This window comes from Augochlora pura, chromosome 11, assembly GCF_028453695.1.
Source record: "Augochlora pura isolate Apur16 chromosome 11, APUR_v2.2.1, whole genome shotgun sequence".
NCBI classification, from domain to species: domain Eukaryota; kingdom Metazoa; phylum Arthropoda; class Insecta; order Hymenoptera; family Halictidae; genus Augochlora; species Augochlora pura.
This window is the reverse complement of record NC_135782.1, coordinates 12,925,608-12,949,284: the sequence shown is the minus strand read 5'-3', so window position 1 is coordinate 12,949,284 and position 23,677 is coordinate 12,925,608. Positions and strand designations below refer to the sequence as shown.

Below are 23,677 nucleotides of genomic sequence, written 5' to 3'. Positions count from 1 at the left end.
TGCTGCGCGGGAGGCGGCCCGTTCTGGCGCAACAGGAAATGGTCGGCTTTGTTTTTTTTCTCTTTTTGTCCGTTCGCTTATCGGCGTGGACCTGAATTTTACGCATCGCGAGCGGAAAATATCGAATTTTACAATTTTACTTGACTCTTACTATTTTTATTACTTTACTTGAACGTTTCTGGAATTTCGAGATAGTTTTGCGTTATTTTTAAAAGGAACGTGAATTTTTCAAAATTAAAGTTTAGGAAGGAAGTGTTTAATTATTATTTAGACGACGCGAGTTATTTTACTTTTGAGGTTATAAAGACCCTTGGGTTCATTTATAATGATATATGTTTTATAAAAATTGAAGGCTTTACCCCCACTCTATTCTCTTCAGGTGAATATTGACACATTTCTGATCAAATGATTTTGTGATTTTGTTGGATGACATAACCTAACAATTTAGTACAATGACTTCCTACAGACCTTCTAGGAGACTGACGTCATTATAAAGTGAAAAGATCATAGAAAATAAAACTTTGATAACACGGAGTTACCGATGATAATGTTAGCTTTTGATCAACCAACCCTCATCCGATTAAAGAGACTACCCCCCTTGGATCTACCTACAGTGATCCATATTCCATAAAAATCAAGGAAAAATTCATTTCCACCTCTTTATTCTCCTCAGCTGAATATTGCCACATTTCTAATAAAATAATTTGTAATTTTCCTAGTCGGACATAACATAACAATTCACCCCCCTAAAATTGCAATGATTTTCTTCAAAACTTCTATGACAGTGAGGTTATGGTGCACTCTAAGGTGAAAAAGCTATAAAAAATAGAACAACATGAAGTTGATGATGACCATGTCACATCCTGATCCTTCAACCCTCATCCGATTAAAGAGATTACCCTTTACCCTTAAATTCCAATTACAATAATTTATATTTTATAAAATTGAGGAAAAATCCACCCTTCTTATTTATCTTTCTTTTGCGAGTTTTGTCAGGCTTCTGATGAAAAGATTTTGCAATTTTGTGAGCCGGACATAACTTAACAATTCATCCCCCAACAAGAATATATATAATATGTCATAATAATATGTATAATATTACTAATAATATTGCATATATAATATATATTATATAATAATAATACATATAATATATAATATTAATATATGTATATAATATAGACCGAAGTCACGATACATCCCAAACTGAAAAGACCATAGAAAGCGAAACAACGCGTCGGTTAACATTGAAAATGTTCAATAATCGCAAGCAGATGTTCTCCGTGCCATACAATGGTGTCTAGACACGGTGGCCCGACCCGAATGGTATCAAAAGTGTCCGGACAAGCAGTCCGGAGAACCAGTTCCACGTGGCCGATGAAACGGGACCAGCGACTTGATGATACGGAATATCCTATCGAAATCGATAGGAAGAGAAAAATAGAAAAATCTTTAGAGTACTAACCTTTTTCTCGGTGAGCTTCTCACAGCGCCTCATCTTGCATATCTGATGGCTCTTGTCGTTCCTGCACGGCGCGCAGTCGCCGCAGTTGTCCTTCCTCTGGCATCCGATGCACTCGCCGCATCGTTTCCGTTTCTTCTTGGCCGGCTTGTCGCTGAGGCCGCCGTCGCCGTCGGCGTCAGTCATGCCGCCGCCCATGTGATGCGGCCCCCGATTGGCGGTGGAGGAGACCGCGGCCACTTGGCCGGAGCTCTCGACGTTCCCGGCCCCGGCGCTGTCCTCGGACTCCATGGAGCCGGCGCGTATTTTTCTGCGCTCCTTCTTCCGGCCGTCGATGCCGATCGGCCTGGAGGTGGGCGACGAGTCTAGGACCGTGGACATTGGGTTCTGGAAGTTGGCGTGGTGCAGCTGCGGATAGTCGGGCTTGACGACGGTGAGCACGGTGTGATGGGGATGGCCGGGCGGCGGCGGCGGGAATGCCTGGACCGGGCTCGAGCCGAGCAGTTGGATGTGCCTCTCGTCGAGTAGCTGTTGCTGGAGGGCCGGTACCTCCCTGGCCTGGACCGGGGCCGGCACCAGCGGATAACCTACGGCGCCTCTGTGCGGATGCGGGGCGGGCAGCGGCGTGCCGAGCGTATGGAAGCTCGGCAGGCCGACCGCGGAGGTGACAGGTGGCGAGTGCGATATCGAGGCGGGCGACAATGGCGTGAGCGCCGTTAATTGGGGCTCCGCTTCGCTCGGAGCGGTGAATTGGCTCGCGAAGCTCGGCAAGCCTTCGCCGGGCGGGCCGCCGCCCCCGACCGCGTTCTTCGACTCCCACGGCCTGTACTGGCTGGCGAGCACCACCTCGCCGCGCGAGTCGATCAGCCGGCCGGTCAATCCCTCGTAGTAGTCCCAGGAGGACGTCAGACCTAGGCCGACGTCCTGCGGGTGTAGCGTCGTCAATGTCGTCGAGCTGTCCATCGCGTTGTCCCCGGCGAAGCTGCTGAACGGCGGCAGGTGACGCGCCGGATCACCTGGCCCGACCGAGCCACCTGGCGAGGTCGCTACCGCCGCCGGAGGGCTGCCTGATACCCTCTCGGAGGCGACGACCTCCTTCGTGACCTCGGCGCTCATCTTCTCCGCCACGTCATCGCGACGAGTGCCCCCTGCGAGCAGGAGGTCCAGCTACCTTGCGACACCGATCCTCGTTGCACTGGATCACTAAGCGGCACAACCCCTAAACGACACCCAACGCGCTCTACGACCCTAGGCCGAGAGCAACGCGATCATTCACCGACTACTACCGATCCCAGCCTCCTGGCTGATGATGCGACGCTGCGCCCTCTTCCTCTGCACACTTGCCTTCCTTATCTCCTCTTCCTATTCCCCGAAACCCTCCTTGACTCTTGGACACACTAAACCACTGCCTCCTCGGGCTATTACCCTAAACACTGTCCTCCGAGATCTCTACACTGTCTTTAGTCCTCCGAAAGAAACACTGCTTCCTCAGAGGTCCCTCGAGGTCTTTAGTCGCCACGGACTCTTCCGTACGATAATCACTTTCTTGGACCCTCTACGCTTTGCCTCTTCCTTCGGGTCTGCCACCTTGGCTGCTCTTCTTCCACGGTGAATCCTCCGAGTTCCCGAAATCCTCTAGTGCTCCCCAAAGAAGTCGGTTTCCTGAGTCTCTCTCTGCTCCGCCCCTTCTAGCTCCTCTATTATGATCTCGATCACTCGTCCCTTTCGCTCGTTCGCTCACGTACTCGCTTTGTGTTTCTCTCTCTCTCTCTCTCTCTCGCTCTCTCTCTCAATTTCTCTATAATTCTATTTCTGTCGTTTGTACTCAACAGGTTTAGGCTACGAACTGAAGTAGATCGGTTTCTCTGGGAGTAATCACGCGCGAGTCCCCTGTCTCTCTCTCTCTCTCTCTTTCTCTCTCTCGCGCGCGTTCACGCTGGGCTCCGGATGGGCGGGGACTGGTTTCGGTCAGTCCTCTCGAAAGAAAAGTGATGGATCGTTCGAAGACCCCCTAACTTGTACCCCTTTGATCACGTTGCGGCGGGTCACGTTGGTGCACCTCTTAGAAAACACCGGTTCCACTGTGCGCGAACTATTGTTGCGCTCGATTTCCTCTGCTCTACTCTTCTTCAAGTTTGCTATTACTCCGGAATTTCTTATTAATTTAATCTCGCTCCGCCGTCCACTGAGTTAGTTTGAGTATCGTTACTTTGCTGAGTTGATTAGTAGAAGAAAAAAAAAGAAAAAAGGTGAAATGGTAGATTCTTTGGTTTACGGTTTGTCGTTTCGCGCGATGTTTTCCTGTTCTATTCCTGTCTTCCACAGACTCGCTCCCTCTCTCTCTCTCTCTCGAACTCTCTTTTTCTTGTTAGCTTTACTTAATGTACAACAATCGTTTTTATCCCGTTTTTTAACTCCTTTTGTTATTTGTTTCTCTCTCTCTCTCTCTCTCTCTCTCTCTCTCTCTATCTCTCTCGATTTGGCACTGGCGGACTTTTTAGTTATTTTTCTTTCTTTTTTCACGTTTTCTACCCCTCCCGCGGTTTCCCTTATCCTCAGATATACTTTGTACACTAGTTAGATACTATAGCTCTTAAACCCTTCGTCAGCTCTCGCGAACCCTAAGCTCTTGGAATATTTTGCTTTTTTTGTTTTCTTTTGTTTTATTTGTTTTGTTTTATTTGTTTTGTTTTGTTTTATTTGTATTTATTTTGTTTGTCTTGTAAGCTTCTTTCTCGTCGTTTTACTCTTCTCTCTCTCTTTTCGTTATCGTCGATATAAACACACTAATTACTTCTTTCGCGATTCGTAAGAAAATAGAAATCACTTGAGGTTAATGTGGCTTGTTAGAAGGCGGTTGATTTGTACGATCTGGAACAGATAAGAAAACGGTCGCTTGTTAATTGTCTTGTCTATTATTAGCGTGCTGTTACGAAATTTCTTGCGTCATCGTCTGCATCTCTCTCTCTCTCTCTCTCTCTCTCTCTCTCTCTCATGCAAGGATGAATAGCGCCGCACAACCCAAAACAGAAGCTTCCTAACCTAACTTTCGAAATCACGTTCGTTTAAACTGTTTATATATTTTATTTCTCGCTACGGTTAAATAAATGAAAAATTAACTCGTTGGTATTGTTTAACAGTGTTAACCGTGTAAATAATTTAACAATATTAAACAACTATCAGAAAGTTAACTCGTTGATATTGTTTAACAGTGTTAACCGTACTAAATACTTCAACAATGTTAAACAATTATCGTTGAGAAAATTGAACTCGTTGATATTGTTTAATAGTGTCAACCGTACTAAATAATTTAACAATGTTAAACAATTATTGACAAGCAAGTTAACTCGTTGATATTGTTTAACAGTGTCTACTGTATTAAATAATTTAACAATATTAAACAATTATCGTTGAGAAAATTGAACTCGTTGATATTGTTTAACAGTGTCAACTATATTAAATACTTTAACAATATTAAACAATTATCAGAAAGTTAACTCGTTGATATTGTTTAACAGTGATAACCGTGTCAAATAATATAACAAAATTAAACAATTATCATTGAGAAAGTTAACTCGTTGATATTGTTCAAGAATATTAATCGTGTCTATTAAACTTTTTTTAAAGCCTTGGAAGAATTAATAATAAATTTTCATTGCAGTCTTTTTGCTAACAGTTTTCCAAAAGGGTAGGGAGGAGAATAATTTTTGTTTATAATTTTTGGCAATTTGGAAGTTGGTTTGCCACGTTGAAAATATTTTTGAAGGCTCTCAGAGGGTAGAATAAATTTTTGTTTATAATTTGGAATTTGAAATCAAAAATTTTTTGCGTTAAAAATTGTTTAAAATCTTTCTGGAGGGGGGAGAGGGAAGACTATAAAATTTATTTAAAATTTCAGACACCTTTACTATGGATTTTTATTTTTATGAAAGCATTTTGAGGGAGGCGCAAATTTAATTAAAATTTTCCAAAAGCATTCAGAGGGTGAAACAAATTTCATTGAAATTTTATAAAAACATTCAGAGGGAGGAACAAATTTTGATTAAAATTTGGACAAACTCGAAATAGAATTTTCGTGTTAAAAATTTTTTAAAAGCTTGCTAACGCTAGAATAAACTTTGTTTAAATTTTAAATCCGTTTGAAAAACAATTTTCATACTAAATCGTTCCTAATACTTCTAAACAATGAAATAAATTTTATCTAAAATTTGAAAGAACTTGATTAAATCAAATTAAAAGAAAAACCCTCCAAACAATTTGATGCAATAAAACAAATTCTGTTTAAAACTTATAAAAACACAGAATAAATAACCGTTAAAAATTGTTAAAAACTATTAAAGGGACGAATATAAAAATAAAAATTTTAAATAATATAAGAAATTTTCTTTCAAATTCGAACGTTAAAATATTGTCGAGAAACATTCCAAGGGGTGGTTAAATATTTTTTTCTCCGATAGAAGACCAGTGTGTTCGTTCGTGCAAAATCCGGTCGAAATTTTTCACGGTGCACGGCGACGCGTAGCGGCGATTTAAAAAAAGAAATGATATCAAGGTAAAGAAAAGTCTCCGGCGCGGCGTGGTTGATTTATCGAACCCTTCTCCCCCCTGTTTCGCCGGCGCGGCGCGGCGGTCACGTGAGCCGATCGTAAGCGGGAACGTGACACGCGACTATATACGTGGGAACGTGTCATAGACGTTACCATAACGTGACCATCGCTAAGCCAAGGTTACTATTACGTTCGGCGTGTCTGCACACCTACTCGCTCGCTTTGATACCCGCGAATGTTGTGCCCTAGTCCCCGGGACGGTTCATTCACGCTGCTTAGAGCCGGTGACGATGGCTACGAGCTCTTCGCGGTCTCTCTCTCTCTCTCTCTTGCCTTTCACTCGACGCTATTTACGATCCCGGGCTCTCTCTGTTCGTGTGCCGACCGAACCGAGATGCGCGGCATCGATCTTAACCCTTTTTGCAGTTGGAACCGTTTCAACTGGAATATCAAAATATTTCTTCCGACTTCCATTTTCTATAACCTGGATAACTAGCTAACCGTTTTATCCATTACATATTTCATTTTATACATTTTCTGACTCGTGCAGCAATTAACAATTATCTGAATACAAATAAATTTCGTGAAAAAAGAAAAAAAATATATGGACCGTTTATTTTAAAGGTGGTGTAAGTCCATTTTTGAAAAAAATGAGATATCACGTAATTCATGCTTAATTTGATCTAAATTTTTTATGTATAACTAGTCCGGGTTTAGTTTCTTTAAAAATTCCCATGTTTTGTACAATTTAAAATTGGTCAGTAAATGAAATTGCATAATCATCGATTATGAAAGTGGTGTACGTCCAATTCAGAGGTAGGTGGCTTAGCAGATGGTTGCCGATCAGTAGCCTGTTATTTTACATTTGTTTTATATTACGTGTCATATTACATGTCAACGTAATAAATTCATTTTAGAAGAAATGAGACGAGAGAATTTCGTTTCAATAAAAAATCTTCAAAATGCGATTAAAAAACAGACAAAAAAAAATAACGGAGAACAGGTAAATTGGTTGCAAATACGTTGGCTGAGGTTTCTCAAAAGTGCATCATACACTATTTTATATAAAACATCGATGAAGAACAAAGAATTGAAAACTATAAATTTATTACCTACACGTCCTGGAAGACCACTAAAATTTGAAAAAATCGCCCTGACGCCTTTTACCAAGATGCCAGGCCTTTTTCTTATGAAAAATATAAAGACATTAAGCAGTTATTACCATAAGGTATATAAATACCTCCGGTGCATCATGCATGTTTCGAAACACTGTCACATGCAGAGCATAAGTAAATACTATCAATATCTTGTATTTTTAACAATGTAATTAACGTCTAAAATTAAAAATACTACTTCTATTTTATGTCATGTCATTATTTATACTCAAAATTTCGATTGAGGTCATTTTTCAAAATTGAAATTAAACGATTTTTAGAATTGTCTAATTTTGAAAGTGGTGTAAGTCCATTTGCAGCCCGTAAATATACAACAGTTTAGTGAAATACGTCTAAAACAAATTTACATAATCAAATTGCGTATTGATAAAACAGTAGAAACATTGCCAGACTTCATATAATTGACCTAAATTTTTTAATTAGCAGATATGTTAACCTTTAATTTTCTCGAAACAAGAAAAAATGAACATATACCACTTTCAAAATAAACGGTCCATATATATGATGTATGTAATTTATGAGCAGTATATGTTTATTTATATTTATTCGTGTATTTATATTTAATTTGATATTTATGCTTATATCATTTATAATTAAACATATGCAATATAATTGATGTAGTATTAAATGTAAAATTATAAATGAATATATAATGTAATGTCTGAATAATAATAATAATATAAATATAGAAATAAATGTGTAATGTCTATAAATTATTGTAATCTATCATCTTTTAATGTGTATACATTATTATTACATAATGTCTATAAATTATCATAGTCTATAATCTGTTCATGTCAATATATTATTATTATATGTATAAATATTTATAGACATTCGGTTAATTTAGTTTGTCATTCTACACTGAAGAATAATAATAGATGAAAGTGCATTGCAATTTAAAATTTCTAATAATTTAAATAAATTCTTGCTTGTTTATCTTTATGGAGAAATGTAAATATCACTAAATAAATAATTAGTGACTAGTGTTATAGAAGAAAGAAAAATTGATCTCGATGGAAAATTTAATATTTCGTTAAAACTTTAATGGAATTGTTTCTGTAGGTTGAACATTTTTGTTTATTAATGTAGAAAGATTTACACTGTTTAGAGAAAAGTAGAGTATTAATCTATACACATTTTCTTACTTCGTTATGTTGTTAGATTATTGTCTTATTTATTATTGTATTATATTAATGTATTATTTATTATTGTGCTCCACAATAATATTAATATAGTATTGTATAGTATATAGTATAATATAGTATAGTATGGTATAGTATAGTATACAGTATTAATATCGTTGTATTACATATTATTGTATTATGTTGTTACTTATTATTATATTATATTACTTTACTATTTATTATTATATGATGTTAGGGTACTTTTTTATTATATTACTATATTACCCTATATTATAATGTAACTGGAAGCAAAGAACGATTACTTTCAGGGAGCACTATAGCATACATATCGCGGCCGACCTCCGGAATAAACACACCCTGTGTCACACGTATCAAACATTTCGTCAAAATTGACTTTCCATTACCCAATCACTGATAAGAATGCAATTGCCTCGCGTTCGATGTTATCTTGCTACAGAAACTCCGTATTTAGAATGAACATCGCAGAACACATTTCTAAGATAATTATTAATTATTCGCTGCAACTGTTTCCCCATAAACATTAACAATTCAAATACCGTTTGTACACGAATTTTTCAAACAAATTTCAAATCGTTTCGATTCTTCCATCGATAATCTTTTCGGCAGGCTAGTAATTTAAAATAGTTTTTCTAACCTATAATATTCTCACTTTATATAATTTGATATATTAGTCAGTTGCGGTAGTATATTATAATTCTTATTATAGTAATAACTTTACCATTTAATGTTATAGTGATTATATCATATATTATAGTAATTATACTATATATTATAGTAATTATACTATATATTATAGTAATTATACTATATATTATAGTAATTATATCATATATTATAGTAATTGTACCATATGTGTATAATTCAATTTAATTTAATGTATATATTATTTATATATGTGTAATTTATTTGCAACTTATCGTTCAAAGACAAAAACATTTAAGTCAATGAGCTGACCTCTAAACGCGCTACCAGTATACATAATAAAATATACACAACTCCGTTAAATAAAACCAAGATCACCTTGAAATCTCGGAAGCATATCCAGCTATTTAAAAACTGTGATCACTATAACACAGCCTTTTTAAGACAAAGTAAATTTCATCCGACAAATTTTCCTACTATAATTTAGTAATTAATCGACTGCGTCACTACAAGTACACCACTTTGCATGAATAATAAATAAAATATTCAAACCAAAACCTGCCACTACCGATCAAACAACAAGTTTAACATTTAATATTAAATATTTGAATATTAAATATTTTAGTATTAAATATTTGAATATTAAATATTTTAGTATTAAATATTTGAATATTGAATATTAATTAAAAACAATTAATATGAATACCCCATAAATTGTTTCTAAAACAATTACAACAAATTCCATCTGATCGTTAATTCTCATCGAAGAATTTTTGTTAATCGTTTTTCGTCTTTAGCGTTAATCGAGGGAGAAATGATGGATCTCGGCCGTGTTTCGGCAGAAAATTCTCCCCCAATTTCTTCTCCGCGCAGCTAATTTGCCGTCGATCGACTCCCCTCGACGTAGCGAGCCGATTACTCGTTTCGTTGTTCGGAAGAGGTTCGAAGCCGTCGTCGAAAACCGATGTTGGCCCTCCGTGAGATATCGACCGGCATTTCGCCCCGCCGTGCCGCCCCCCCCCCCCCCCCACACACACACACACAATTTCTCCCGGCGCGTTCGTAGTACGTACTGTACACAAAGCTGAAACTCTCGGCTCTCGTGTAACACCGTAGATCTGCACACGCGTCACTCGATGCACCCGCGCGCGCGCGCGTATCGCTCGCACACACTCGCGTGCGCCTTGGACGCGGCGCGTTTAGCACAGCCGGCAGATGCACATAATGCCGGGCGCATGGACGCGCGCGCGCGCACAGGCTAGAGACGAACGGTTCTCGCTTGTCTCTCACGGACGCGGCGACGGTTTTCCAGCCCCTCTCCCCCACCACCACCACCGGTCCGTGACGCCACAGCCGCAAAACTCTCTCTAATAGCTTTACTACAGCTGTGTGCGCCCGCCGGAGAGAGAGCTTTCGCTATCGTTGGGAACTTGCACTGTCGTTTGCACTTTCGCTCGGGCGCGAGCACGCGCGCGCGGTATCACACCGCAGCGCGAGAGGATATTCTCCTCTTCTCCTCTTCTTCCCGCGCTTCCGCGCCGACACGTGGCGCGACCTTGATCGCCGGGACCTTTCGGCACTGGGAACTGGTCGCGCCGACTGTGTCCAGGTAAGATGCAAAGAGGGTTATGTGTGACCTAGAAAACCGGCCGAACGGAGTCCGCTCTCTGGTGATCAGAAAATATCGGGGAATAGATGTCCCGGTACTGGTTTGATTCGTTTTACGGTGGGCGGTGGTGGTGGAGATGACTCTGCTGGGATGTGTAGGGGGCGGATGGATGAAATGTGCAAGATTTTGATGTTTTATGAGGGGGATGGAGAGGATGGGAATTTTGTACGGTGTGAGCAACTGTTATACTGTATGGATGAACGTTATAGAGCACGAATGAAGTTTTATGCAGTGCGAATGAGTTCTGGGTAGTATGAATGAATTTTGTTTAGTATAAATGGATTTTATATAGCATTAATTAAACGACTACGGTATTAATATATTTTACACAGTACGAATGACTGTTATACAGTATGAATGAATTTTACACAGCTCGAATTGTATTTCTATAGTATCAATGTATTTGATACAGTACGAATGGTTATTATGCAGTATGAATAAATTTTATACAGTACAAATGACTTTTTATAAAATACGGCTAAATTTTATACAGTGCGAATTAATTTTTATACAGTGCGAATTAATTTTTATACAGTCCGAATGAATTTTATACAGTACAACTAAATTGTATATTGTAAGAATTAATTTACTGTAGTACGAATTAATTTTGTACAGTATTACTGAATTCTATACAATATGATTGAATAAATTTGATAGAGTATATTTGAATAAATTATATACCGCACAAATTAATTTTATAGAGCATGGATAAATAAATCCTATACAGTATAAATTATTTTTATATAGTACAAATGAATGAACTGTATAAGTGGAAATTAATTATACAGTCTGAATGGCTAAATGAATTTTATACAGAAGAAGCTAATTTTACATAATAGAAATAACTGTATGCATTTTACAAAGTGCAAATAAGTTGTACAGAATTTAAAATTGTGTAAATTATATATATAAATAATAATGTCGTATAATTGCAGGGTAGAATATATAATATATAAATAATATCATATATCAATAATATATAAATAATAAATTGTATAAATAATATATAAATAATAAATTGTACAAATTATATAAATAATAAATTGTACAAATTATATAAATAATAAATTGTACAAATTGTATAAATAATAAATTGTACAAATTATATAAATAAATCGTATAAAATGTGAATAAGTCGTGGAAGTATGAATTTTGTCTGGTACAGTTTAGTTGAAGACGTGTAGCGAGATACGAAGACTCTGCTGATGAAATTAGGGTATCTCGGCCACCTGGACATTGTATACATATGTTGACGATGGGGTGGGGATTTGAAGGTATGAACGAGGGTTGGCCGGAGTGGACCCTCCAATTTTGATGAAGCGGTCGATTCAACGAGGCTTAAAGTACACTCCACGGTTAATTACTGCAACCTGATTTTATTTATTATTTACCTATTTCCTAAGAGAACTAACCAACCCCAACTACCAACAATTCGAGACGATCCTCTGCTACCGAAGAATTAAAAGATTATCTATGATTGTAAAACTTGGAAACCTAATTCAGAAGGAAGCTCTGATAACCGTAATTTGGGTTAATTAACCAGAAATAAAAATTAAAATTAAAGAAATTTTTGTAAAATTGTTTAAAAAGCACATTTTTTAGGTTAGCAAAGCATATTTTTTAGGTTAGAAGAGCATACTTCATAGCCTAGAGAAGCAGATTTTTGAGGTTATGTCAAGGTTATATTCTGTATTATTTTGTAGGTTAGAAAAGCATATTTTCTAGGTTAGAAGAGCATACTTCATAGCCTAGAGAAGCAGATTTTTTAGGTTATGTCAAGGTTCTATTCTTTATTATTTTGTAGGTTAGAAGAGCATATTTCGTAGCCTAGAAAAGCACATATTTTTAGGTTATGTCAAGGTGCTATTCTGTATTATTTTGTAAGTTAGAAAAGTAGATTTTTTAGGTTATATCAAGGTTATATTCTTTATTACTTTGTAGGTTAGAAGAGCATCCTTGGTAGCCCAGAAAAGCAGATTTTTGAGGTTATAGAGGTCCCAGTGGCGGCGACCGGGGCACCGATGGCACCGATGTCGAAACACCACCTGTGCACGCAGGCCACGGGCGATTGAACTTTCCCGGAGTAGCATAAATCTAGTCTAGACCGAATGCCGCGAACTTTAGTCTTTAAAGGTCGCGGAACTGGCTGAGGCGCTGCTGATAGTAACCCTGTTAGAGCCGGCGCTCGGATCTCTAAGTCTACCGATAAAAAAGATCGGGGAGGAGGACGTCGTCCACCTGGCAACCGTCCGCGATCGAAAGCGAGTTAGTAATCCGCGGGGCCAGGCGATGGCTTCCGCGGTCGCTCTCGCCGCGTGCGTATAAATCGTCGCCGGAGTTGCCCGGTAAACGTGGCTGAAATCGATCGGTCCGCGTATCGGCGTCCATCTTGCCGGGCTGACGCGAAACTTTCCAACTTCTGCCGAGCTGTTTTATCGTTCCGGCAGCGACGCGCGCGCGCGCTCCCTGGAAGGAGCGCTTCATATAAATTAAAGTCCTCTAGCTTCGCCGAGCGACTCGACGTGAAAGTGCTCGGGGAACAATTGGATCGCGGCGATTCCGAGAGTGGACCTCACAGCGAGACGAAAATGTATTCTCGCGGCGAAGAGATCTCGGATTTTGCTGCGATGACGCTGCATCGATTCGTGGCCGTCTCTCGACGGCTTCGACGGTGGCTACCGACCGATAGCGTTGGTAATTTTGTCAGGGCTAGCGATTTTACTGATTTCACTCCTTTCGTTAATTGCATCGATTTTGTACGTAACATTTCGTTTTATTGGTAGCATTGATTTTGTTAGTGATATTAATATTATGAGTAATTTAAGTGATCAATATTTTATCTGTAATGCAAGCGATACGAATTTTATAATTAGTATTAATAATAACAATTTTACCTTTAACATTAATAATGTCAGTTTTATCAGTGATATAAATAATATCAATTTTGTCAATGATATTGGTTTTATCAGTAATTTAAGTGATAAATATTTTATCGGTAATGAGAACAATCTCAATTTTATAATTATTAATAATAATACCAATTTTATCGTTAACATTAATAATGGCAGTTTTATCGTTATCATAAATAATGTGAATTATATCATTAACATCAATATTGTTAACGGTATCAGATTTATTATTATAATCAATTTTATCAGAAATATCGATTTTAGTGACAATATGAACGCTATCAGTAAAAATTTTATCAATAATATCAATTTTAGTAATTTTCATCCATAACATCATTAATATCAGATTTATCAATTTTAGTCACTTTACCAGTAATATTAATAATATAAATTTCAATTACGATGTCAATGTTATCGCCAATATTCATTTCATTATCAATATGAATTCCATCATCAATTCAAATTTCATCAGCAATGTCAATTTTACTAATTCAATAATATAATTAATCAGTAATAACAACAACATCAATGTTATCAACAATATATAGCCTATCAGTATCATCAAATTTATCGGTAATATCAATTGTTTCAGCAATATCGATTTCGTTGATAATATCAATTTTATTGTAACAATTTTATTAATAATATAAATTTTATCAGTGATGATAAACTGATTGATAAAGACAATTTTACTAATTTTATTAGTAATATCAACAACGTCAATGTTATCAGTAACATAAATGTTACTAATTTTATCAATGACATCAATAATACTAATGTCATCAATAATATAAAATATATCAGTAATATCAATGTTATGAGTAATATTAGTTTGATCAATAATATCGAATTTACTAATAATATCAATTTCACCACTATTTTCAATATTACTAATAATATCAATTTTATTAATAATATCGATTTTATCAAGAGCATCAATTTTACCAGTAACATCAATTTCAACAACAATATCAATTTCACTATTTAATCTCTTTTATTAGTTTTTAACGATTTCATTATTTTGAACTACTCAAATGTTATTAATAATATCAATTTTGTCAGTAACACCACTCTCAATCACTAACATAAATTTTATTAAAGACTTCAACGTTATCAATAGTATCAGTCTTATCGGTAACATTATTTTTATCAGTAATAACAATTCCATTACTAACATCAATTTTAATAACGATTATCAACGATTCCTAACTTTGTTAATTGGCATGAATGTCGTCGGATTTCTATCAGATATTTAACGAACGGCTCTATCGCTCGTGGCACGCCTAACGAACAGCCAGTTTCCGGTTGCTAATTTTCGGGACACCCCGTACGGGACGAAGAATGCGCGGATGAGTTTTCCGATCCGGGGGCGAGAATTCCATCGAGCGAGCGTGGATCGATAGCACAGGGTGCGGAAGAAGACGCCGCGGAACGATGACGAGACGAAATTTGGAAATGCGTCGTCGTACGGGTGGCCGTGCTTTTCGGGACGAGAACCGATGAACGCGCTGAAAAAGCATAGCGCGGTGGTCTGTCTTTGTAAAAAGCTGGCCAAAATTCATATTTCCGTACGCGAAACTTTCGAAAAATCTCGAGCACTATTTTGACTTTGAAAAAGCAAAATTGTCAGACAAAGCTTGGGCTCTATCGACATATAAGTGTATTTGAATCACAGTGGCGAAGGCAACGTTTACGAAATTTATGAATTATGTTTGAAAATGTGATCTGTACATGTTAAAAAGACGGGTGAAAGAAATTGTAAAATTGCTATGAAGCAAGTTAGCTGTGAATTATATGTCAACATTAGTATTTTATTAAAATTATATACTAATATCAATATTTTAACAAAAATATTTATCGAAATTATATACTAATATCAATATTTTAACAAAAATATTTATCGAAATTAATATCCTATTAAAATTGTATATTAATGTTGATATTTTACTAAAATTATATATCGTGCTAAAATTACAATAGGTTACTGTCAATATGTTATCACAATTCTTTTATCAAATAAGCAAGTAATTAATAATTTTCGTTTTATAGAATTTCATTTAAACAAATTATCAGTTTGGTTTATTTCCTCGAATTCTGTGACAGTTCAAAATACTATATAGGATAAATAAATTATCTCTGATAATAACTATATTGATCATAAATAATCTAATAGTAAACAACATGATATATTATAAATATAGTTTCAAATAAAAAACTGCTAATGTATTAGATATGACTTTTTACGTCTTAAATATTGAAAAAAGTAGTAAACTGTTGACAAAATTAATTATAAATATTGAAACAATTATAAATATTGTTCGAAATAAAAAAAATATCAGTTAATTAACTATAATCTTAAACATCTTACGTCACTAATATTCAAATATTCGAGTAGATTTCACGTAAAGTATACCGGGTGACTAGAAATTATGCATAAAAATGGTTAAACTGCACAATAACATGAAGTTTGAACGTTATTGGAAAGATAATAAAAATACTTAAACAATATTGCAATGATCCGTCTCTAGAAATTTACAGATAAATCTCGCAGACACCAAAACTATACCGGGTAGATAATAATTAGGCATTCATAGTGAAAAATGTATAAAAGTAGAACGAAGATTTCATTTTTACAACAAAACCAATAAAGCTACACAAACTGTATTATAATGATCCGTCTATCGAACGATGTAAATTCTAAAAATATACAGGGTGACTAGGAATTATGCATTCATAGTGTTAAACTAAAAAAGGAGCAGGAAGATTTAATTTTCACGACAGACCCAATAAAACTAATATTGTAATGATTCGTCTCTAGAACGATGTAGATTCGAAAAATATACAGGGTTACCAGGAATTATGCATACATAATGCTAAACTATGCAATAACATAAAGTTTCAATTTTATCAAAAAGACAATAAAAAAATAAAGAAACAATATTGTAACGATCCATCTTGCAGACATTAAAATCATACCGGGTGACCAGGAATTACGCATATACAATCGACACCCAAATAAATAATGAGCCAAGAAAAAATAAATATGGCTCTTCCGCGGATGTGTTTCTCCGATTCCAAGGAACCCGTAATTATTTCGAAGCGGAGTAGTTAGAGCAGCGTGTGCCGACAAATATCGGCGCACAAAAGCTCTCTCTCTCTCTCTCTCTCTCTCTTTCTCTCGTTCTGGACGCTTGCATATGCGTGGAAACGAGCGCGCGCACACGTTTCGTTAGCTCGGGTTTTTTCGATGGCGCGCAACTCGTCGCCGTCTAATATTAATTCCAAGCGCGCGGAATCTCCGATCTCTTTCTGTTGGCCAGCTGGGGCTTGCACACGCGGCTTCTGGGAACCGGCGTCCTGCGTTCCGCCGACGAAAGAATCCGACGACGACGACGACGGGATATATCGTTTCGTTTCGTTTCGTTCGTTCGTTCGTTGGTCCGTCGGCCGGCGTGTCGCTCCGTTCTGTCCTCTCTTCTACATTCTCGCGGCTACGTTTGCCCGCCGTATTGAATTTTTCTGCGCGCGTACAAAGCGGGCCTACGAAATCGTTGATTCGACGAAAATGCAACGCCGCGAGGCGCCAGCTGTTCTCTCCTCTCGCGGCGCAACGGCGCGGCCTGGTCCCGATCGCGGCTACAGCAGGACAAAAGTCGCATTCGGACGCTGGATTTATCCGCGATTCATTTAACCCCTTCTATTTTTATCGGTTTTCTCGTGATAATCACAATTATTAATACAATTTCGTGAAAGTTAAATCATTGCATAGTATAGCATTGCCTTTGCATAATTCCTAGTCACCCAATATGGTTTTAATGTCTGCAAGCTTTTAAAGATAGATCGTTACAATATTGTTTCTTTATATCTTATTGTCTTTTTGATAAAATTAAAACTTCATGTTATTGCATAGTTTAGCATTATGCATAATTCCTAGTCACCCTGTATATTTTTCGAATTTACATGGTTCTAAAGACGGATCGTTATAATATTGTTTCTATATCTCCATTGGTTTTTCGTGAAAATTAAATCTTTGCGCTCCTTTTTTAGTTTAAAACTATGAATGCAGAATTTCTCGTCACCCGGTATAGTTTTCGAGTATACACGGCTTTAGAGACGGATTATTGCAATAATTTTTATGTATTTCTATTGTCCTTCTCATAATGATAAAACTGTATACTGTTGTGTAGTTTAACAATATGTATGCATAATTCCTAGTCACTCTATATATTTTTAGAATATATATCTTTTTTTAGACGCGTTATTGAAATATTATTTCTGTATTCTTATTGGTTTTTCGTAACAGTTGAATCTTTATGCCTTTTTTGGTTTAATATTATGAATGCAAAATACCCTGTCACCCGGTATATTTTTGTGAATACGCATGACCTTAGAGGCGGAGTATTGGAATAATACTTCTGCATTTTTATCATCTTTTTCATAATGTTAAATCTTTATACCGTTGCGTAGTTTAACAATGCATGATGTATGCATAATTGTATGCATAATTCGTAGTCACCCTGTATATTTTTAAAATTTACATGATTTTGGAGACGTGTTATTGAAATATTGTTTCACTATTTTTATCGGGTTTTCGTTAAAATTAAATATCTATGCTCTTCTCTTTTAGTTTAACATTAGGTCTGTACAATATTTAGTCACCCGGTATAGTTTTAAAAATTACATGGTTTTAATGAGTAATTATTGCACCATTATTTCTGCTTTCTTATAGTTTTATTAGTCACCCTCTATAGTTGTATATTGTATGTTAATATTATTTGCGCTATTCTTGTATGTTAATATTACATTTGCACTGTTTTCAGAGACACCCTATATATTTTTTGAAATTTACAAGTCTTTAAAAATATTCAGTTGGAATATTATTTCTTTATCTTTATAGTTACATTTGTAAACGCTGTATCGCATGCTGTTTTTTAGGCTATGGCATATTTGTACAATATTTTAAACCACCCTATATAGTTTTGGAGTTCCTAGAGACTAATTATTGTGACATTATTTCTACATTTTTATAGTTTCATTAGTCAATGCCGTATATTTTGTGTTGTTTCCCTTAGAATAATGTTACATTTTCACAATTTTCAGAGTCACCCTGTATATTAAAACAGTTAACAAGTTATTAAAAAAAGGATTATTGCAATATTGTGTCTGTATCTTCATTAGTTTTTCGTTAATAATAACTCTTCATACTACTGTTTAGTTTAACACTATCTATGTACAATTTCTAGTCACGATTAGTTTACTATATTTTTAGAGTCACTCTGTATAGTTTTAGAGATTACATGTACTTAGTGACCGATTATTGATATACTATTTTGTAATTATGTATATTTATAGTCTTTGGGTTAACGCTATATGTTTTCGTGCTCCCTATTTTAAATTAATGCTATTTTTCCAAAATTCTTAGAGTCACCCAGTATATTTTTATTTATCGTAGTAAAATTATTTCCGTGTCTTTGTTATATTCTGGTTAACAGTTTGTCTTCATACTCCCCCTTTTTTAAATTAACGCTGTTTCTGCAAAATTATTAGAATCACCCTGTATATTTTTGAAATTAACAAGTTTTTAATGACCTATTATTAGAATATTATTTTCGTGTTTTTATTATACTCTAGTTAACACTTTATCTTCGTGCTCCCTTTCTTTAAAGTAACGCTATTTCTGCCAAATTTTAGAGTCACCCCGTATAAATTCACAAGTTCCTAGCGACCGATTATTGGAATATAATTCCTGTATTAGCCAGAAGAAGCTTTTTTATGGACAAATAACTATTCTATACATTACTGTCACACGATACGTTACATCTAAGGTCACGACCATGTGACTCCTGCATTGTACCGATTAAATTTATCAATACAATAAATAGTCAAGTGCATGTGACCTTAGGACCCGAAGATTTCTCTCCGCATTTTTAATGACTGCGATATAGGGGCAAGTGCCTGAAGTTGCACCAGTGCTTAAAACTAATTTCAAGTCGCGTAGTCCAACCATAGTTTCTCTATCCCCAAATACGTAACCAAACATTGAGTCAATTCCATTAATTTAGAACAAGACTGTGTTACTCGAAATTATGATAAATTGTTTTCTAGGTCAATTTTTATTCTATTAATCAGTGTGAGATATACTAACGAAATGGGTACTTTTAACAAAATTTTAATAGCAATTTTAGTAAAATATTAATATTAATAAATAAGGTTGGTAGGATGTTAGCTTCAAAAATATTAATCGTAATAAAAATTGATCTACAAATGAATAAATTAAAAATCTCTGGGATCCCAACGCTATTGAAGCTCCGTCCCGTAACTACAGTATCGACCAGCAGGTAGCATCGAGTCTTTGTGTCAGGCAGTCAAAAATCGCGTCCGCGCGAACGAAACCCCCCTCCCCAACGTGGTCCGTCTTGAACCGTTTGGCAACCGTTCAACTGGTCTTTGAAGAAGGTAAGAGCTTTGTGCGCGCCAGTCTGCATTACATAAATCAGCCGGGTAATGAAAATAACGAATTTCCATATACGACATTGAACCTGTCTGCGAGCGGCTGTCTGCGCAACGCGGCCGAGTACATCATCCAAGGTTAAGGGATCACTAAATCAACCGGCGTGTATCGTAAACGGCCGCCGTGGTGGTGGTGGTGGGGGGAGGGCAGGAACGCTAATTCCGTGGACGGTAACGCGGCCGCAAAAACGTTCCGCCGATTAGATACCAGAAATCCATTAGCGGTGAAGAATCAGGAAGCAAGGCCCGGCCGCCATTCATCGTGCCCGAAACCGGCAAAAAATCGCTCGTAGTCGTAGGGGGTCCAGAATAATTATATTCGGTGCTGGCCGGCGGCGCGGGGGGGGGGGGGGGGGGGCAGTTAGGCTCGTTTCTTATCGCAGTTTCCGCGGACCGAGCAAACACACGATAACCCGGGTTACTTTTTTCTACGAGAGGGAGAGAGAGCGAGAGATTTTCGCTGTGGCGTGAATCGAGGTATTAGCTGGACAAAACTCTTTTTCGTTATTTACTCTGTCACGTGTCTCTGGGCATTCACTATAGAAATGGATTAAAAAATAAATTAAATATATGGAAATGGATAAAATAAATAAAATAAAAGATGTGTTCTATAAATCATAAATTGTAGAGTTAAATTCTTCTTCATTAATTTTTTCATATAACATTTTCCAAGCAAAGAAATATATTGATATTGGTAGAAAAATTGCAAAGGGGTAGAGCGGTGTGATTAATAAAATATTAATAGCAATTTAAAAATCAATAAAATTATAAAAATGTCTACACAGGGTTTTTATTTCAAGCTTACCTAATTTACCATTATTACGATTATTATTATCGTTAAATTTTGAAAATATTGGTCGTCTCAATTTAGTGACATTGACTGAATGAACTACTGCAAATATAACTTTCAATACACATTCCTGTCCAAAAGAAAGAACAATGGCGAGTGTACGGTGTTAACCGTTTCCACCCGAGCACTAAAAAACCGTGTATCATTATAAATATTGTCAATAGACATAAATAGCAATAAATCATGTCAAATAAAAATGGGAATTCCGTAGACCGGAAACCATCTTTTCAATTTTGAATTAAAATAGAATCGACTGTGAAGGATTAACACTCCTCTGGTACCGAACGTCACTTCGCGCGACACGTAGAATTTTCCGTACGAAATTAAGTAACGAGTTTCGTCCACCTAATTAACATTAATCGGAACGCTGCGCGACCGCGAGAGAGTCGTGCTAATTCCGGCATTACGACGAAGCAAAAATGGCGGTTGTCGGAGAGGCCTGCGGTGTCGGCGGCCTGGCCGGTCGGGTCGGGTCGGGCCGACCCCGCGCCCCGTTGTTCGCTACCTCGAAAAAAGGAAACGCGAGGAGGAGAGTTCGACGAGCAGCGGCAGAAGAAGACGAAGAGGTAGGAGGACGACGAAGAAGCAGAAGAAGAAGGAGGAGAAAAAGAAAACGAAGAAAGAGTGAAAGAGAGAGAGAAAAAGAGAGAGAGAGAGAGAGAGCGGCGGCTCACTCCGAGTAAAAAAGCTTCGGGTACACTTTCGCCGACCTCGTGATGGCGAGCGGGCGCGGGTGCGCGCGCTCGGCTCTCGCGACAAAGGCTGCTTGATTCAAGGTCCCACGCACACACGCGGCCACGCACACGCCGGCCGATTCGTACGCGCGACCGCCACCAATGCACGCGTTCCCGTCCGAGCGCATGCCGGCATCGCCGTGTTCGACGGATTCAGGGCCCCGCGCCTCGCGGACATAACCCAGGCCCGGCCTAATCTAGGCACATAAGCCTAATCCTAGACATAACCTAAACGCGGACATAATGTAGGCACAGACATAACCTAAAAGCAGGCATAATCTAGGCACAGACACAACCTAAACGTGGACATAATCTAGCCACAGACGTAACCTAGACATGGACATAATCTAGGCATAGACATAACCTGAACACGGACGTAATCTATGCACAGACATAACCTAAACGCGGACATAACATTATCTTGACATAATCTCGACGCGCATATAACCTAGGCGCGGACATAACATCACCTTGACATAACCTAGTCGTAGACATAACTTAGACGCGGGCATAACAGCTTTGCCGACTTATTGCTGACGCCCTTTACGTCTCGCGCTCGTCAACCAACGGTTTATGCTGCGCTTATGGGACCTTGTAGTATCCCCATCCGCGACCACCAAGGCAAAGGTCCCGACATATCCCGACGGGATAACTTTCCGGTCGCATATGTAGGTAATTCTCAGGTGCAAAGCAGCTGAGAATTATCTTCTGGCATTTCGTAGTATTAACCTCTTGCACTATAACAACGAGTCTGACTCGTGATACAAATTTCATGCGAAATCTACTAAATACGCGAATATTATTAATTTATTTTAAATCGAAATCAAATTTATTCTTCTGTTATCAAAGTCTGAAATCGAACGCACATAAAAGAAACAAGAATTGTCTGGTCTTATTAAGAAAAATATTAACGACAAATAAGTGCTAATCAATGTAGCACGAAAGGAATTGTAATGCAAGGAGTTAAGTTCATTTTAGTTAGGCTGCTGAATGTATTCAGAATGTTTGAGATGAAAATTTGATATGAAATTAATGAAGAATAAGAAGAATTGTTTGGTTGATGGTATGTAAGAGTATTGTCTTTTTGTAGGTTAGAGCGATATTCCTCGGACTCCTAGAGTCATTCTGCATGTTCAGGAGTTTGATGTCTTTGATAATTGATTGTTGAAATATTATTTTTGTGTGATTATTGTTTTCTGGTTAACGGTATGCCAGTGTCCCGTTTTTGTAGGTTACACCTTGTACATTTTTTTAGTAGAAAGTAATGTTCGCAGAATTCTTAGAGTTACAGTTAGCTTTCTCAATTTTTGTTATATCTTCTATTTTGTATAATTAAATTTATTTTCTATAATTGTGTCACCCTAATTGGAACCTAATTGCGACACCTGCTTGTGACAAGTGTAATGATCGCGATTTTGTCATACCGCCATCTACCATAATCATATGGAGATTTTACCATTGTCCTACTCGTTAATAGTAATAGTTAATTATGCGCTCATGGCAACACTGAATAGACGAAACATGAATTTGTCAAGCTTTCAGAAGAATTTATATTAACTGTTGTAATATTTACAGCTTATCAAAATAAACGACAAAACAACTTGTTTTTATTTAATGTCATGGTTATGTTAATGTTATGTTACAGCTTTTCATAATTGTTTTGAAAAAGTCAGATTGTTCGGATATGTTCTTAGAAGCATTTGTTAGGCTCTTAAGCAACCAACGTCAGTCTGAACCGACTGTCTTTATACAAGGTGTCCAAAAAGGTCGGGACCAAGCTTATATATCACTGAGATCAAATAAATGACAGAGTACCGACGGAGAACTAATATAGAACTAACAAGAAATTAACAGTGAATTAAACGAAATAAATAAACCTTGAAATGTCGACAGTTGAAATATTAATGTCGACATCGTTTAGAACGAAATTAGCTGATTAACATTAAATGTCTAAAGACTCATCTCCAATCTGTTATTCATGGATCATAGAAATGAAAAAGATTCCTTCAT

At 37.1% G+C, this 23,677-nt stretch overlaps 1 protein-coding gene across 1 annotated transcript in view; it reads right to left on the bottom strand.

Annotated features, from left to right (window-relative positions):
• Tet (tet methylcytosine dioxygenase-like) overlaps positions 1–23,677 on the bottom strand; it is a 220,543-nt gene that overhangs the window by 184,792 nt on the left and 12,074 nt on the right. Inside the window, exon 2 of the mRNA XM_078194910.1 lies at positions 1,466–4,333. Coding sequence (XP_078051036.1) covers positions 1,466–2,578 — 1,113 coding nt within the window. The 5' untranslated portion in view covers positions 2,579–4,333. The remainder of the gene's footprint in view (positions 1–1,465; positions 4,334–23,677) is intronic.